General features: G+C 36.8%; 2 protein-coding genes across 2 annotated transcripts; both read right to left on the bottom strand.

The window, feature by feature from the left end:
- Nucleotides 1-5,800: 5,800 nt before the first annotated feature.
- LOC125267849 (complement C1q tumor necrosis factor-related protein 3-like) lies at nt 5,801-7,271 on the bottom strand. Its single transcript, XM_048189869.1, has 3 exons — nt 7,073-7,271; nt 6,673-6,810; nt 5,801-6,583 (listed from the first exon to the last, which is right to left on the bottom strand). Exons 1-3 carry the CDS (start codon nt 7,230-7,232, stop codon nt 6,300-6,302), a joined length of 582 nt encoding a protein of 193 aa, XP_048045826.1. The 5' UTR covers nt 7,233-7,271; the 3' UTR covers nt 5,801-6,299.
- A 3,483-nt stretch (nt 7,272-10,754) lies between these two features.
- On the bottom strand, nt 10,755-18,805 carry LOC125267848 (asialoglycoprotein receptor 1-like). The gene is made up of 5 exons (XM_048189868.1): nt 18,588-18,805; nt 16,783-16,863; nt 14,917-15,068; nt 14,733-14,842; nt 10,755-12,088 (listed from the first exon to the last, which is right to left on the bottom strand). The coding sequence occupies exons 1-5, from the start codon at nt 18,775-18,777 to the stop codon at nt 11,941-11,943; spliced, it is 681 nt and encodes a 226-aa protein (XP_048045825.1). The 5' UTR covers nt 18,778-18,805; the 3' UTR covers nt 10,755-11,940.
- Nucleotides 18,806-19,132: the final 327 nt, after the last annotated feature.

The raw sequence follows: 19,132 nt of genomic DNA on the forward strand, positions 1-19,132 counted from the left end.
AGAATTCTGAGAGATAAACTCAATTTTGAGAGAAAAAGTCAGGATTGTGAGATATTAACTCAAAATTGCGAGGAAAAAAATGCAGTTTTTATCAGGCAATTCAATTGTGTTTATATCTGACAATTCTGACTTTATAAAACGCAATTATGAGAAAAAAAGTCAGAATTGTGAGATAAAAAGATGCAATTACCTTCTCTCTTTTTTTTTTTTTTTTTTTTACAATTACAGGGGACTCAAAAACAACTATTGGAAAACATGAAAACAGATCATCCAGGTAATGACAGGACAGTTAGTTTTTTTCAACTACTTACACACATTTTCAAAACTTTGCCTCTTTCTTTCAAAGCTTTACACACAAATCCAAGAACTGCACACACAAAATGCAAAATGCCTCACATCTCTTGCAAAATGATGCACTGCATTCATAATATTTCCAACACATCTCAAAAGCAAACATTTGTCTTACGTTGCAAACACCTTTTCCATAATATTCTGTTTTTGGATATATCACATATATATGTTTATATATGTATATATCACATATGATATATGTACACACAGTTATTCAAAACCTAAAGCTTTTCTTTCATGAGCCCCTTTCTGTACAAAACTAAAAGAAATTGGCAGAGAGTTGTTGAAAAATTCACAGTAAACCCGAAAGCAAGATTGAAACAAAAATAATAATTTTTTACTGTAAGCATTTGTGGTTGTGAATACAGTATTACACAGTACGAAAGAAAAGAAATAGATCAACCAGTTGGACAGAAACAATGGCTGTGTTTGAAAAAGGAAATCAAGATACTTAGATTTTTGTGTTACATAGAGAATTGTGTGTTGTGTTTTGCAAAAAGTGTTTTATGAAAATGAAAACTGAGTCAAAGGCTGAGAATTAGTGGATGGTTTTGCAGATTTGGTGTGTGGTTCTGCTGTTTGAGTCTCAGGTTTAAGAAACAGAGTGACAAGTAAGGATTTTGTGTGTACGCAGTTGAAAAAAGTTGTAAGATTTAAGGGTATGTAAATTTCTGAATAGGGCATTTTTTCACCATTTTAGGTCATTTTGTCTTGTGGATTGTATGTAAACATCTGTTATGAGGAATAGCTTATTCAGGACAGTACTTAATAAAAATAACATGCCATTTTATGATCCCTCTTATTTTATTAAAATTATTAAAATGTTGCATTTTCTGCAAGAGATATGAAACGTGTGAGCAGAAATGTAGCTTATGATGCTTTTGCAGACTGTCGGAGAATCACCAATTGCTCTTTACATTAATTGCCTGTCACAGTTTACATTCATTGTTTAATTAAATAAATGACATTAAAATTCAAAGTAATCACTTTGGTAATCTAAAATACTTTTCGGATGTAACTGTAATTTGATTACCACCCATTTAAAACATAACTGTAATGAAATACAGTTACTCAAAATTAATATGTAACTAAGTTACATGTATTTTGTTACTCCCCAACCCTGTTCATGGTTCAAAACTGTGCCGCTCTCCAAAGTGCCGTAAACAGCAAGTCAGTAGGTGAGAAGCACTGATAGATGTGTGTGACGCTGGCTACGGTCCAGTCCAGATGATTGAGGCTCTCAGACCCCTGCCAGGAGTTTTCCCTGACCTGCTGTGCAGACAACATTCAGCACAAGCGATACTCTGCAGGACCGATCACTCAATCTCCATTGCGGACAGGGAATCTTAAGCCAGTCACGCTTCTGGGCCTCAATGAATCTTTAAATTGGGAAGGTCGGCTCTGCTATTTCTTGGCCTCGTGTGGACTATTGGCATCGTTAAGAACTTTGCATGATCATAACCTTCGGTCCACTTCTGGCTGCTGGCTGGCTTAAATGCGTGGAGTCTGGGAAGGTTTCTGTAAATGCCGTGCGTGCCGTAGGCTGACGGATGGCGTCCCGTGATCTGCCAGCCGTGTTTGAGATGGCTGAGACCAGGGGGTCACGGAAACGCCCAAACAGATGGAAGAGGTCCGACAAATTACCCCATTCCCCTCTTTCCAGTGGGACCTCGGGACTTAATCCATGGACTTTCTTCGAGCTGGCTCATTTATTTGGGGTGTCACTGACCAATCAATCAGCAGATTTTTGCTTAGGTCTGAACGTTACGGTGCCAAGTTTCAGATTGTAGAAGGGATTATCAGTCTGGAACCGAAGACACTCGGCGACCCTGATGTGACCTGCTGTAGATGGACTCGGTTTGGGCTTTCTGCCTGCCAGGATGTTTGGCATTTCAATTCGCAGGGTAGTGCAACCTCATCTCACAGCTGAGCCGTTGCTAATATTGAAGCTGCTTTACCTCTGCGTCTTCTGTCATGCAAAGAAAATGCACTCTGAGTGATTATTCAGTGACACTTGTTGTCATATTGTGACTGAATGGAGGTTTCCATTTGCAGCTGTGTTCGAGATGTGAGTAAGGAGGCTAATGTGTCATTATGGCCGCTGAATGACAGTAATAAACAGCTGGTTTCTGCAGTGACGGATGCGACACGACGCAACGGTGAAATGTCAACCAGACTATGCCGCTGTCAGCCTGAATAAAACATGCATCTGTTCAATAAATTATCTCTCTGTGTCAAACCAAAATCTTTGTCTGAGAAAGTCATCCGGAAGTGTGCTTTATGCGTATTTCCATTCTCATGCCTTGGATTTTTTTTTTAAAGCATGTCTTTCTTTGCACAATAACTGATGACAGATGCTGGATTTTATGAATGGCATGATACAAATAATTAAGAAAAGCCGAGATAAGGATGCTTTACCTTTTTGGCTGTTAATTTTCATATTAACAGCTGAATTGCCGTTTTACTGTAATGGTGCAGAACTGAGACGAGCAAAGCATGGAATCCAGCAAGTCACTTAAACACACTTACAATGACTTTGTAGATAAACCCAAAGCAAAGAAAAATAAAAAATGAGTATCTCTTTCACATCTCATATGTTTATTTTAGACAGAAATGATGTTGCATGGACATAACATTTTGAATAAGTCTTCTGTTTCTCACATTTTTGTCCTGAAATAAAAATACTCTAAAAATAGCCAACCATAACAGTGGCCGTTTACTGACCAGCCATAAAAACAGTTTCAGACTCAGACTCAGAATGCATATATATTTGTTTTTGTGCGTTATTAACATTATAAGTAACCTCAAAGAACATATTAAAATAATAATAAAAAATAATGTCATGACCCTTTAAACTGAATTTCATGATTAGGTCACTCTTAAAAATTAAGGATCTTTATAGGCATTGATGGTTCCATGAAAAACCTTTAAAGGGATCCTTGATTATGATTCCACTTTTTTTAACTTTAGTTAGTGTGTAATGTTGCTATTTGAGCATAAACGACATCCGCAAAGTTACGACGCTCAAAGTTCAATGCAAAGGGAGATATTTTCTTTTACAGAATTCGCTTTTTAAGGACTACAACAAACGGCTGCTATGGACTACAACGAGCTTCCTCCTGGGTTAGTGACATCACAAACCCTAAAATTTACATAAACCCCTCCCCTGGGAACACAGAACAAAGGGGGCGGGGCCATGTTGGGCTGCTTTAGAGAAGAGGAAGAGTTGTTGTAGTAGAGTGTTGTTGACATGGCGTCATTTTACACTGGACTGCTTCACAAACGAGGGTCAATTCAACACAAAAGATTAACATGACGGCGCATGCTAATCGATGAGTTGAATCAACTCCACAGCAACTACATAAATGTATCCACTAACCATTCAGAAACGTCCAGTTTTATTCTAAAAGTTGTAACTTCTTCCTGAGTCTCTCCATCAGTGTCGACTCCGGTTTGAACAATGTAAGGCTGAACACCGTTACTGACAATCCTCATTTTGGCTGCGTGAGATTCTCCAGCTTTGTTGTTGTTGAGCTGTTAAAGCTCCGCCCTCTTCTGGAAAGGGGGGCGGGAGCAGCAGCTCATTTCCTTTTAAAGGGACACACACAAAAACGGCGTGTTTTTGCTCACATCCAAATAGGGGCAAATTTGACAAGCTATAATAAATGATCTGTGGGGTATTTTGAGCTGAAACTTCACAGACACATTCTGGAGACACCAAAAGAGGCATTTTAGGACCCTTTTAACATCCATGGAATCTTTCCATTGCTCTAAAGGTTCTTTAAAGTGAAAAGGTTTCTTCAGATTATTATTTTTAAGAGTGTAGTGAAGATTGAAGGTGATTGATGGATGTTTTTTGCTGTTTCCTGCAGCGAACTGTAGCTGTGGCCCCTCAGCAACACATTACATGAGGAATCACTCATGTCTCCATCACTCATAATGGCAACGGTGAACTTTGTCTTGCACAAACACTGCTAATGAAGGCCTGTCTGAAACAGCGTGACTGCAGTTGTGTGTAGAAACAAACAGTGGGATTTATTGTTTGTCACAATATGCACGTCTGTCTGACCGATGTGCCGTGTGTCCTGAACCGTTCCGGTCGTCTCCGTCCTCACCTGTGTCACACATGCCCAGCAGTGTCATCAAACACCAAGCGTGTGCGGCCGTGGCATCTCCTCACCTGTGGCAGCGCCCCACCCCTCCCCCCTCTGTTCCTCAGGACACCTGTCACTCACCTGTCACTCACCTGTCACCTCTCTCATCAGCGGCACCGCGCTCTGCCCCGCAGACGCTTCGGCTCATCCGAGTGAATCACATGTGACTGTCTGCATGTGTGTGTGTGATGCAGAGGTGTGGACTGATGAGGGTTACCCAGCTAACAGGGAACATTTTCAGAATGTTCTGGTAAGGTTCTCTCAAAGTTATGAACAAACATTCTTCCAATAACATTTATAGAACGTTTATTTAAAGTTATCTGGTCTTTAATAATGTTCTCAAAACATTATTTATATAATATATAATATGATATAATTTTTTTTTCTTCACTTATTTCATTTTTTAAAACATTAGAACGAAATTAACCACTTATTAACTGGTTAATTTATACAACAACAACAACAACAAATCTGCTTTTCAGTGAAAATAATCTAAACCACTGACATATCATTGGCAAAAATAGAAAATTGTTACTTTACCATAATTTTGTTGAATTAGTTCATTCATTGAAACATGCATGTCTTCTCGTTTCTCTGCTTGTGCCCCAATAATGAACATTCAGTTTTATCATATTATCATTCATTATTTCATATCATTATTTCATATACCATATATAATGTATCATATATTTTCATATATTTATTTCATTATATTTTCATATTATCATTAATTATTTCATGCATACAGTGAAAACCAAACAATTACTAATTCACTTTTAAACCATTCAATGTTTCAGATGAGTGCTATAGTGTGGTTTCCAATTATTGCACTGGAAATCATGGAAATCATTTAGTTTATCAATCAATCATTAATTGGAAGTTCTTAAAGCACATTTGTTAACAGTGTCACATTATCTGTTTTCGGTTCTCAGTCACTCCATTCCTTCTTCATAGATTCCATCCTTGTTTCCTTGATCTTTATCTTCCCCAGTATTTCAAGGATAAAACTACATGGTCTGCTGGTATAGCCTTCACATTGAGCATTAAAACTTAAAATAATCAACATTATCTATTATTCTGTCTGTTACTAGTGATGAATCAACTGAATAACATTCTCTTAGTCTTAAAGAGACCAACAGACCAAGAGGCTTTGGATTGAAAAAAAAAAATACATTTTGAAGCAATAATTGGTAGATGGCATTTGAAGACAAAAACATTACAATAATCCAAGTGATCACAATTATATGATCCAGTGTGTTAAAGGCCAACAACAAGACAAGGCCGACAAATTTCCATTGTCAACTTCCAATAAAATATCCTTTATTCATGTAATATGCATGGAATGTGATTTATAAATCTGGCTAGACAACAAACAGTTATAGAGTCCAATAATAGTGTATAAAAATGGTGCTACATTTTAAGGATTTTTGTAGCCTATTTTCTTGTCACAATTTTCTTGTCTTTTTCCTCATTTTTTAAGCATCTTGCCAAATGTTGATTTTTTTTTTTCTTCACAGCTTCAGTAAAAAAAAAAAAATTTCTTTTGTATCTAAATAAAACACTTGAATAAAACACTGCATTTGAGCTAAAATACCATCAGGGTAGTTGGCTGAAATGAACTATCTTACAGTAAGAACTAGTCTGACCAACTAGTAATTAGTTAAGGCTCATTCAGATTCTAATTAAACCAATCTACATTTATATAACTAACCAAAAAGTTTTGGTGAAAAAAATTAGATTACTACTTGTAAGCCTAGTTTAAGCAGTTTAGTCTAAGCAACCAGCCACAGACGTTCACACAGTAAACAGAAGGTGTCCGCTGAAGGTGTTCCGCCTCCAGCTATCTGTGTAGATCCGACGGTTCTCTATGAGCTGAAGATGAATCCGGTCCCCTTGCTCCAAAAGAAGAGTGACAGAGTTGCAGGTCGTGTCCTCAGTGTCCCATCTTGGCGGGTTATCTGATGCTGCCACCACCAAATTGCCATTCTTTAGCAGTTTCACACCGGTCGCTTCTTCATCAGGATTGAAGACCACGAAGTTGAAGAAATAAACTCCTTTTACTGGTGCAGTGAAGATCCCTGTTGATAACCATAGAAACCTAGGCTCTAAAAAATAGCTGACAAATGACTGTATACAATTGTGTTTAGAATTTATAATGTTATGATACCTGTATTGGTGTCATAAGCATTTCCAATGTTAGTAAATTCATTTTTATACACAAGAGTGGTTGCTTCAGTATGAGGACCAAAATATTTGGAGCCCATAGAAGATGATAGTGTGGCTGAAAAAGCCACATTCACCCTTTCTGGAAAAAGAAGATGAGGAGAAAATGATCAAGTAAGTGAAAAGAAAAATAATAACTAGTAAGTAATGCTATTTCTTCTTGGAACTTAAGTATGTTTCCTTAATTTCAGCTTTGTAGCCAGTGCTACATTGATTAAAAACACTCTAAACTATATAATCGTTCCATTAATCTTTTTGCTCAAAGACGAAATAAACTGGTGTCTCCAGTGTGGTCAGTCAAAATAATAATAATAAAAAATATTATTAATAACATTGTAAAGTACCTTCATTCTTGCTCCTTAGTTCCCTGACTTCGTCATGAAGAGCATTTAACTTTTCCTTAATCTTCTGGAGTTCACTAATGATGTCTATTGTTGGTGACATTAAATCCTGTGCGGCTCCAACAGACAACAACACAACGATGCTCATTACCAGCTTCATCATTGCTGTTCTGTGTGATTATAGATCATGATCACAGAAACACGGCAACTTTTATCAAGCAGTCTGGGAGACTTTGGACAACAAATATTTAAACTTCCCTTTTCGTAAACCAAGAGTTTTTACGGTAAATGTGTGCTATCTGACTTTATCAATCATTTATAGAGGTCATTAGCCATGAGAGGTGAATTAGTGAATTTGCTAATGTAGTTCAATTTTAATGCACGTTTTAATGAAACAAATGTAAAAACAAATGTAACATTTAAAGTGAAAGGTTGAACTTTGTTGTGTGGATATATATATATATAGTGGTGTGAAAAAGTGCTTGCCCCCTTCCTGATTTTTTATATTTTTGCAAGTTTGTCACACTTTAATGTTTCAGATCATCAAACAAATTTAAATATTAATCATAGATAACACAAGGAAACACAACATGCAGTTTTTAAATGAAGGTTTTTATTATGAAGGGAAAACAAAATCCAAACCCACATGGCCCTGTGTGAAAAAGTGCTTACTCCCTAAACCTAATAACTGGTTGGGCCACCCTTAGCAGCAACAACTGCAATCAAGCATTTGCGATAATTTGCAATGAGTCTGTTACAGCGCTGTGGAGGAATTTTGACCCACTCATCTTTGCAGAATTGTTGTAATTCAGCCACATTGGAGGGTTTTCGAGCATGAACCGCCTTTTTAAGGTCATGCCACAGCATCTCAATAGGATAGAGGTCAGGACTTTGACTAGGCCACTCCAAAGTCTTCATTTTGTTTTTCTTCAGCCATTCAGAGGTGGACTTGCTGGTGTGTTTTGGATCATTCTCCTGCTGCAGAACCCAAGTTCGCTTCAGCTTGAACAGATGGCCGAACATTGACTTTCAGGATTTTTTGACAGCAGAAATTCATGGTTCCATTTATCACAGCAAGACTTCCAGCAAGCACTTTTTCACACAGGGCCATGTGGGTTTGGATTTTGTTTTCCCTTCATAATAAAAACCTTCATTTAAAAACTGCATGTTGTCTTTACTTGTGTTATCTTTGATTCATATTTAAATTTGTTTGATGATCTGAAACATTAAAGTGTGACAAACATGCAGCTTTACAGAAAATGTAATGTATTTCAGAAATGTACATATTCAAATCACGTAGTTAGCTAACATAGGGCCAGATTTACTGAATAGGGCAATTCCAGAAATGCGCTGATGGGAGAGGGTTCTGCACGTGATCTAATGACGATGCACAAATTGGTGCAGGAACACAGGTGCAGCCGGATCATTTCCATAATGACCAATGCAATCTACCAAGAGCGTCTGGTTTAAGACAAGCTTTTTTGGGGCAGAAAATAATGGGGCAAATACCAGTAAATTGACTAGCGCAAACCTTAGTAAATCATCTTGCATGATTCATTTAAATACTCTCCTCCCATAAATTTAGCGTCTGAAAGGGAAACTCCTTACAAATGTATATGTGATAAGGTCAGCCGCAAAAATTAAATCCTTTCAAAAATAAAATACTATACAGGCTTCAGTATTTTCTCAGAATACTGAAGCCTGATTGGTTCATGTCTGTGCACCTGAGCAGACACACACACACACCCACTTTTCCCAGTTCGAGCCCATAGGGTGTACATTGAGATCTCTAGCCAGTTCAGGCAGTCAGAGCAGCTATCTGTGTGTTTCGGAGGCCACTTGAATGGGCTGCCAGTTACAAAGCAGAGAATCTCATTGGATAGTGGATGCAATAGTGCTGGCTTACAAGTCTTTGGACATGCAGTGCCCTATTGGGGTGAGGGCCCACTCCACCAGGGGAATGGCCTCCTCTTGGGCTTGGACTAATGGAGTGTCCATTGCCGGCATCTTTGCCTGGTTCTAGATGTCCCTGTTCTTCAGGCACGGATATGTTCTGCTTAGTCAGTCCCCATCCTCTGGGATTTTCCAGTGGTGTCATGCCCCACAGGCTCTGGTCTGGACCCCAGCCCAAAATTACTACTTCATGAGTTCACGCTTACAAATAATCAGATAGTAAATAGTATGTGTAATAGTATGCATATTTGGCGTGCTGTCTGAGGAGAGGGCTCCGAGCTCGAACCCAGAGTACTCCCCAAAAATTGCAAACCAATGTAGGACAGCACCCGGGAACATTTCTGATGACCCCCCAAAAAATTGCAATGCGCAGGCTGATTGTGCTGTTTGGAGGGTTAGTTAAAGGACCGGGAGATTTCTCACAACACTTAATGAAGACCACTGCCACAGCAGTGTAGAGAATAACCAGAAGAACTGAGCTCCTGCGGGAGCCGAGGCGACATCACTGCTGCGGCAATGAAATAGAATGTTCCTCTTTATTGAAATGATGGTATTAGTTGAGTCAGATATGGTGGGCTTGCGGTTATGCGTGAGAGAACAAGCTGGAGTTGAAAACTTAGCTGATAATGGTTCGTTGGGCTTCTTTAATGACCCCCAAAACTACAGATTTGATCAGGTGTAGTCCAGCTTCAACCCAAAGTTTCATCACACATTTACAGACTTATCAGTGTTAGACAAAGACACAAACTTCATTAAACAAAGACAGACAAATGAAAAAATGCCATTTAATCTATATTTTAATGTCTCTGCACCAATGCAGCCCTACCAAACTCTTTCAGCCTATTTACACTTCAGAAATGCTCAGGCCAAATTTCCATCCGACCCACTCTTTGTCGATGATTCCAACTGCCCTGTCACATACTTGGTTCCAAAAACACCTTAAATCCATCTTGATTCAATCCAGCACCCCAGCAAACCACTTTTCCAGTCGTTCGTTCTGCTTAGGAGCAGCAACCACAGCTGCCCAAAAAGGCCTTTTCCAGCATCAGATTCAAACACTTGGTCACTGGTTATCAGATGCTATTTCTTCTTGGAAATTAAGTATGTTACCTAAATTTCAGCTTTGTAGTCAGTGCTACATTGATTAAAAGCACTATAACTATCAAAGAAATAAATCAAAGTTAAATCAAAGAATCTGCAGGACCTGAAGGGTTTAACTGCTCAGGACAAATAAGGGACTCATGAACAACCATCACAAAAAAAACAGTCGTGGATCATCCAGGTAACCACACACAGTATGAAGAAACAAGGGGTAATTTTTTTTAAATTCAGCTTTTTTGTCTTGTGGACTACAAGTAAACATCTGTTATGTGAAATAGTTTAATCAGGACAGTACTACATAAAAAATAACATGCAGTTTTCATGATCCTTCAAACCTTCGCGCTTTGTGCTAGCGATAATGATTTGGATTAAAAGCTAGAAATGTCAGATTAATGTGATAGGCAATATTAGACAATATCAGATATATGGTGATGAGTAAGTTATATTTAGCAATGTAAACAAGGAATGATAGTAAATAGAGATTCAAAACACAGCTATACAGAGCAACAAAAGCAAACCACTCAGCAAAAATAGGATCAAATCTTTTTTTGAGAGAACAGTTTATTAATTGATTGGAACAACAGCAAAGTAATACAATATTTTAATAAGCAATAATCCAGTCTTTTACTGATTTTATTATTAATGGTCAGCCATTTATTGCTTAATAAAGGTAAATTATGAAGAAACAGCAGAAACATTTTGAAGTAAAATGGAAGCATAAGAAATTAAACTATTGTCAAATCAGTAGAGGTGTGATGAGAGAGTTAGCTCATGAGAAGAGACACGAGATTTAGTTCATGAGAAAGAGTTGAGATTTTTTAGAAATCCTCAATGATGAAATACATGACTAGAAAAATGTAGCTGCGTCTGAAATGTTTTAACTAATCACCTTGTAATGAATGTCATTTCACTTCAAAATGTCACCCAAACCCGTGTATCTTTGGTTAGGATAGTAACCAGGCGAGTGTGAAGAGACGGGGTGGTGGAAGGATGCAGAACAGTCGGCTAAGTATTTACAGGCCTCCTCTTATTGGGTAGATTATTTGAATGCGCTCCTCCCGAAACATCATTAAGCGCAAACAATGAGTACAACCATAATCAAAGTACTCTCTCAATATTCAAAGTGCAACTAGAGACCAAATTTTTCTTCAAGCATGATACAGAGCTGAGAGATGGTTACAGCTACACAGGCCAGCCTAAGATAGCTTTCATATTGAGAGATGTTTTCATGCATCAGGGAGCCGCTTTCAAAATGCATGATATTGAAATCGTGTTTGAATGTGCATTCGCGTTTTACTTTCGCTTTTCAACATGCTAAATAGGGGGCAATGGTGCTGAGTGCACATTCTACAAGATAAGGCATATGTCAGATGCTATGGCTCTGGTGCGCAATGAATCCTCTGCCATGGTCTTGTCAGTCATCTCATCACTTACTCTCATCACATGATCAGTGAACTTTGATTCCCGCTGCACTACAGATGACTCTGCAGCAGGAATCAGTCGGATGAGATGGATGGGATTGAAGCGACCGTTATCCAACTAAATTAAATGGTTTTTATTTCTATAAAAAGCAAAACGACAGTGGAGGCGTAATGTAAACATAGCGGTGGCATATTCTATCCTAATTTTACACTCCGTCAAGGCAATATCGAGAGACAGCTTTTCACCTCGACAAGAAATCTTGTCACAATCTCGCGAGATCTCGTCACACCCCTACAAATCAGTGTTATATATAGTGTTAAATGTTTTCACATTAGTGCCTGGATCCTTTTCATTTGTCATTTAGCTGGCACGACACCACAGCTATTTCAGCTGTTTCAGAATTGTACTCTGCAAATGAATCCCTGTTTGGTGGAGCAGTGGCCGTCATTTAGTTTCCCAGTATGTGTAATCGCCGCACAGTCCTCTCCTTCCTCTCCCAGACCGTGTTGTTTCCAGTCATCTGGCTGACCAGGATTCCATCGTCTGTGAAAAACGCCAATCAACAAATGTCACTCCATTCCATCTGAATATAAAACATCTTTCTGTCATCCCATCCGATCTAGAGTTCATTTTATACTATGCATTTAATCCCAACACCACTACAAACAAAAATATTTAAACAGATTATTATTTATTTATTTATTTATTTATTTTATTTTTTTTGCTAGATACATTTACTTGACAATCAATAGCTTGAAGTACGTTTTCTTGAAGTACCTTCTTCCTTTTCCTACTCATGATTACAAAGGGCAATAATTGGAAAATGGAAAACTATGTAATCATTATCCACTTTATTATTAACATAAGAGTGGCGCGGCCATTTCTGACTTGAATGTGTGAGGCTTCTGGTATCCGATTTTACCTGTACAAACACAGTCTGTTATGCTGCTTGATATTGCAAACTGGTATTTGATATCACATTATTTTAATTATCATAATCATAAAAACATTGGTTTGCAGTTCAAATAGTTTTACCATTTACTGCACTTTGTTATTCTATTTTTTTTTTTTTTTTTTTGAGAACATAATCAAACATGACACATGAAAGCCTGTAGACTGACTTTTATGTGAAGGACTCAGAATGATTTTGCTGGGAAAACTAAAAGGATGTGATAGTCACACATACTCTGGAGAGCCTCTCTTCTGTTCAATGACACATGATACAAACAATGTTCAGGATAATGCTGAAAGCCATTCTGTACTGGAATGTCAATGTGTCATGCAAAGAAAAGGGATTCATTCAAACTATAGTATCACACAGCCAGATCTTTATTTACCTCATCTGTCGACATGATGCCGGTGAATCGCAGAGCTGGTGCAAACCACATTGCTATGATCAGATGCTTTTTTTAACTGCTGTTTTCTTACCGTTGTCATTTTTGTTGTGTGTTTATTACGATTGTGAGCATGAGTTGCTGGCTGCAGTTCACTTAATGGCCACCGGTGTCGCTAACAACAAGGGTTTCTAAATGGGCTATATGCACGGTTACTTCCTGGTTTGTCGTTAAGCCAGCTCAGGCATTTCCGGTGAACTCTTAGCTGTTCATTCTGTACTCGCTGTACATCAACACAAAACCATCAGTGGTTGACTTTTTAATGTTATATTCATATCTTAATGCAGTTATCACATTTAACTAATTTGCCAATAAACCCGTTTTATTGATTGCAATAAAGACAAAGCTATTGGGACCATTTAAGAAACACCATGTCTGTAATTAGACACACGCACACACATTTTTCTCCAGCACTTCAAATGTTATTTTTAATGTGATGACCACAAACATTACTTGTTCATCCTTTCCGAGATTGTCCCCATTGTAAAACCGAACGTTTAAAAATGTAGGAAATTCAACATTTGATAGAAAACACTTATTTAAAAATAAAAAAGACAATAATTACCACTTTAACCAGCAGGTGGCGGCAAAGTAGCATTTATTTGCGCATATATCAGCCATTTCCTCTAATCGTTTTTCACTTCGTTTTTGACTAAATATTAAACATTATAAAATAACTAGGTTTAAAAATACATTTTGTCAATGTGAAGTATTAAATCTCATGAAAAACAATAACTTTTCTTGTGAATGAATGACAGAAAGCGAGCACCGCTCTCTCTTTATAATCACAGCAGCTTTCAGTCAGTGCAGCACAAGATCAGTGATTTCAGAACACTTGTGAAAACTCACATTTTATTAAACTAAAGTGCACAATAAATATTTAATTTTTGAAGCTTGTTTTCACATAAAAGTGTGAAAACTGATGGTCGAATTGAATTTACCTGCGAAGGAACAATGAGGTACGTCTTTATTTATTTATTTATTTATTTATTTATCCCATCTTACATTTGAATAACTAAATTAATGCTATTCCTGACTATTTAAGTGACTATATTCTGATTAAAAACTAAGTATTACACTAATGATGCTCAACACACCAGCAAATGACATCTCAGGATTTGTGAATGGCAGTGAATATCTGTAAGGTCTAGAATGTACAGAAGCCCTAAGAGGCCATGGAATATAATTATTTTTCTTTCATATTTTTTTGTGATCACAACTTAATTTTCTCGTGATCTCGAGATAAGGGTCTCTCTAAAAGCTTTTAGAATAGTTATAGAATAATCTGGCACTCTTCTGAAGGCACTCCGCCTGTGCTTGAGCTGTTCAACGCACTGTTGATCATTTAAACATGTCAATTACACAAATAAAATGTTTAGCGTATATTGATTGAACAGTGATTGATTAGCCTATATTTATTTATTTATTTATTGTAGACTTCAGTATTAAGCGAAGTAAACATTTTGCTGAAATATCCACAAGATACAAGAGCGCATGATTTATCCGTTGATCAGTTGCGCGTGAAAGTTGTGTTTGTTAATACAGCAACAGTAGAATCCGGGTGCAGTGTGTTTCAGAATCAAACAATCAACTTTTGTTATCTCGAGATCATGATCAAAAGAAAACAAGAGAGAAAAATAATAATAATCCATGGCCTTTTAGAGCTTCAGTAAGAATGTATATTATTCAAATGTAAATTTAAATGTATGCTATTTTAATGTATGTTTGCTAAAAAAATGTTCTTGTGAATCAAGCTTTCTTAATTGGGGAGAATAATGCATGAATCAGCTCACTCTTTGTTCATGGTGTAAGGAGTGTCATCCACCCATCTCCACTGGCCTGTGGTCTGATCCGTTAGACCGACCCAGTAGGATGTGGGTATGGTATGATGGTTCAAGAATGCCTAGGAGAAAGACAGAGTTTTAAAAAAAAATGAAATGAAAATGCTGTTATGCGCAATTAATGAACATTACACACCCACTCCCTGTCGTCGTCTTGTATTTTGAGGAGTAACGCGCCCTGTGCTTTGCAGTAATCTCGTGCCTCAGTCCAGTTGAGTGCATTACTAGAGAACAATAAACAGCTGCTTTTGTATGATATCCAGCCAGATTTACAGGTTACAGGGACGTCTGTGTCAGAGAGAGACAGAGAAAAGTAACTAAATAAGAGGTATGAAAGAGAGGGATGAATATACAGCAATTTAACCACATAAAATAGCGCTACACTCTTAACCTCTATGGTATGATATTAATGAGGAAAACATTATTTGTGTTGTTTTTCCTGCTTAAAATTGGACACTTTAACAATATCAATAAACATTTTCATACATTTTTAATTTATTAATTTTTTAAAAGTTTGTTGTCTCAAGGCAACATTGTACCACAATGGACAAATTGAAACATTTGGCATTTTAGAAAAAAGAAATATATTTATTGAAAACATCATTTTTTTTTTAATTAGACACTTGAATAAATAAATTAATCCACTTTTTAATGTATTAAAAGTTTCATATTTAATAAAAAGTAACATTTTATATCCAGCTGTTGCTCTCAGTCAACACTGTACCATAGTGGAAGAGAAGTATTACCAAACCATCATATCTTTATGTTATCATATCAAATTATCATATCCATCTTCATCCTCATCTCCATCTTCTCTCTCACCCTCACTCTCTCCCTGACGGATTGTCACTATGATTTCATCTTCCTCATCACAGTATAACTCCTCATCCTCACCCTCACCAACTGCCAGTGCTACCGGTGTTTTATACCTTCTGAAGTGCTATAGAAAATGTGCAGATCATAATATATGCAGATATAGTATGTGAATTACTATTCTTATAAGTGCATTACAAAATCATGTGAAAATGCAAATATATTTAGATAATTCTAACTCTTTTCCTTACAAATATAATACATTTGCATTCAAACCTATTATGCCTGTATGGCCTTATGCGATTCCATTAAGGTACATTGTTGCCTTGAGGCAACACACTGTTTTTTTTTTTTTTTTTTTTCTCTAAAACATTTGATGATATATAATGTAATGTTCTTGAAAATACTTTACTTGCAAGTGAAAGTGATTCATATTTTTTGTGGGTGATTAAATGGATACAAATAAGTGAAAAATGCACTTTTCATTGGAGAAAATATGGAGCCATGTGACATGTGAACACGTGCTGAAACAGGACACAAAATGGACCCCTGTGGGTCATGTTTTGGTCTTTTTTGCACTTTCATTGATTAGTATTTCAATTATTCTGCACTGAGATTTGTTTGATCAATAAATTGGTGTCTTATTTTATTAAAAACAAACTAAAATAGACTATGTTGCCTGGAGGCAACACCGTACCATAGAGGGAAATATAAATGCTCTTTTTGTCATTGATGGTTCCATTAGGAATCTTTTACATTTTACAAAAATTAACATCCATGGAATCTTCATAGTGTAAAATTGTTCTGTAGATTTTCACAATGTTCTTAACACTAAGAAAAAAATGGTTATTTTAAGAATATTCACTGAAAGGTTCTTTGAGGAGCCAAAAATGGTTCTTCTATGGCATTGGTGTGAAACCCCCTTTCGGAAGCTTTATTAGAGTGTAGATGAAGTACCTTCTTACTGCAGTCAGTGTCCTGTGAGGTTAATTTCAATCCATTTATTTCCAATATAAAGAATAACGTCAGTATCAGCATGCAGGTCCATGAAATCTAATTATAAATATATTTCTGAAATCATGTCTTTATTCAACTAAAAAAAGAGATAAATTCAATAAATTCAACTGAGGGATACAGTTGACTACATTACAGTAACTGTATTATTGAGTACTGTGAATGTATAACTCACCACAGGTCTGTTGTTTAGAGGTAAGAGATGCGACAAATGAAGTGAGATCTGACACTGAACTCTTCAGGGCACTCAGGAAGGCTTGAGGGTGAGTAAATCATGGGTTAATTTTCATTTTTGGGTGAACTAACCCTTTAAACAAGAACTTTGCATAACTGTGTTCATAAAACTTTTTTATAGGCTTTATAGAGAGACAGATTAAGAGTGGCTGTTGAAGGACCAGCACCACTTTCTCTTGTACCACTGTTTGAAGAATTAATCTTCCAGAATCTGGCAGTAAGTTTTGGGAGTTAATTTTTAGTCCATCTCTGCAAAACAGACTTCAGGGTAGGAGATGGACTAAAAATGAACTCCCAAAACTTACTGCCAGATTCTGGAAGATGAATTCTTCAAACAGTGGTACAAGAGAAAGTGGTGCTGGTCCTTCAAGAGACACTCTCAATCTGTCTGTCTATAAAGCCTATTAAAGCAGTGATGAACTGAGAAATCAAATTTTCCTTGAGCTTTTGACATATAAGAGGTCATCATACTATAAGAATATCCTTTAAGTTTTAGAGCTGAAAACTTCCTTGTTAGTCCAATAAAAGCTTTAATTGACAGCAGACCCAGCAAACAACAGGATTTACAAAGTGGGGCTCTATGACGTCAAAGGGCATCAAGCACCGCCTCTGCAGAAGAAGATCAACGCCTACTTCATCACTGCCTGTTTAGCCCCGCCCACCGATTCGCACATGACATGCAATAGAATAGGTAGCCTAAGTAACAGGCCTATGTGGTGCTAAACCAGATCGAGCTACCAAGCAATAAACATGCCGTTGAGGATTACAAAATATTGTGCAGTGCCTGGACTCGACATTAATGCAACAACATGTCAGTAACTGTGTTAAGTCTAATGCCTGATCTGATATTAATGATTCATGTACAGTCAGATGATCTTTGTCTGTGTGTCAGTAAATCAAACCTGTGACTAAACGTCAACTTGCATTGTTTCTCTTAGTAGGATGAAAATAATCTGTTATTTAACGGTGATTATGTAAAGCGATCGCTCCCATTGCAATCATTGGAGCAGCGCACGCTGAAGCTGTTAAACAGCGTGAGTTTATAGTGACTGACATGCGCAAAACTCTCCTTTTATTCAACGAATCTCTTAGTTATATTGCATTTGCACTGTTAGTTATGATGAAAGCATTTGTTAGTGTGCAGAAATTGAGTTACAATGATGAGATCACTGCTTTCATGATCTCAACAACATGTCTGTGATTGACTACAGTGTTCATCTCTGCAACCTTTCATGCCACGACCTAAATATAATGCCATAGATCTGAATGTAATGCAACACTTTTCACGATTAGTTAACCTTGAGAGCTGTAATAGTGAAAACGTGCTAAAAGAGAGAGTAATATTTGGCTATTTCAAATGGAACAATGCTAGCCAATCACAGCAGTGGGCGTTTACACTGAAGTCTCACAGCAGACACGCCCCTTAAAACAGAGTTCAAACCAGAGGGCTAAAATCAGGGTATGACTTTAATTTATAAATTATGACAATTTTGGATATAAAGAGCATACTAACATTATAAGTGCACCCCAGGAAACATTATAAAACAATAAAACAACGCAATTCATGACCCCTTTAAAAAAAGTTTTATGAAAAATCTGAAAAAGCTACTTTAACCCTTTTTGAGAGATGAGAAGAAACTGATCAAGTAAGTGAAAAGTAGAAGAATAGTTCTAGTTGAAACTTCAGTATGTTATACACATTATATTAATAATAATAATAATAATAATAATAACATTGTACAGTACCATCATTCTTGCTCCTTAGTTCCTTTACTTCATCATAAAGAGCATTTAACTTTTCCTCCATGGTCTTAATCTTCTGGAGTTCACTAATGATGTCAAATGTTGGTGACATTAAATCCTGTGCGGCTCCAACAGACAACAACACCACAATGCTCATTACCAGCTTCATCATTGCTGTGCTGTGATAGATCATGATCACAGAAAGACAACAACTTTTATTAAGCAGTCTGGGAGACTTTGGACTACAAATATTTAAACTTCCCTTTTTCATAAACCAAGAGTTTTTACGGTAAAAGTGTGCTATCTGACTTTATCAATCATTTATAGAGGTCATTAGCCATGAGAGGTGAATTAGTGAATTTGCTAATGTAGTTAAGTTTTAATGTACATTTTAATGAAACAAATGAAAAAAACATTAAATGTAACATTTAAAGTGAAAGGTTGAACTGTTGATATATACGTAGAATTTTATGTTAAATGTATTAGTATTTAATTGTAATAAACTTTATTTTAAATAGAGGAAATACATTCTCTTGAATATCTCTGCA

Source organism: Megalobrama amblycephala, linkage group LG4, assembly GCF_018812025.1.
Source record: "Megalobrama amblycephala isolate DHTTF-2021 linkage group LG4, ASM1881202v1, whole genome shotgun sequence".
In the NCBI taxonomy this organism is placed as follows: Eukaryota; Metazoa; Chordata; class Actinopteri; order Cypriniformes; family Xenocyprididae; genus Megalobrama; species Megalobrama amblycephala.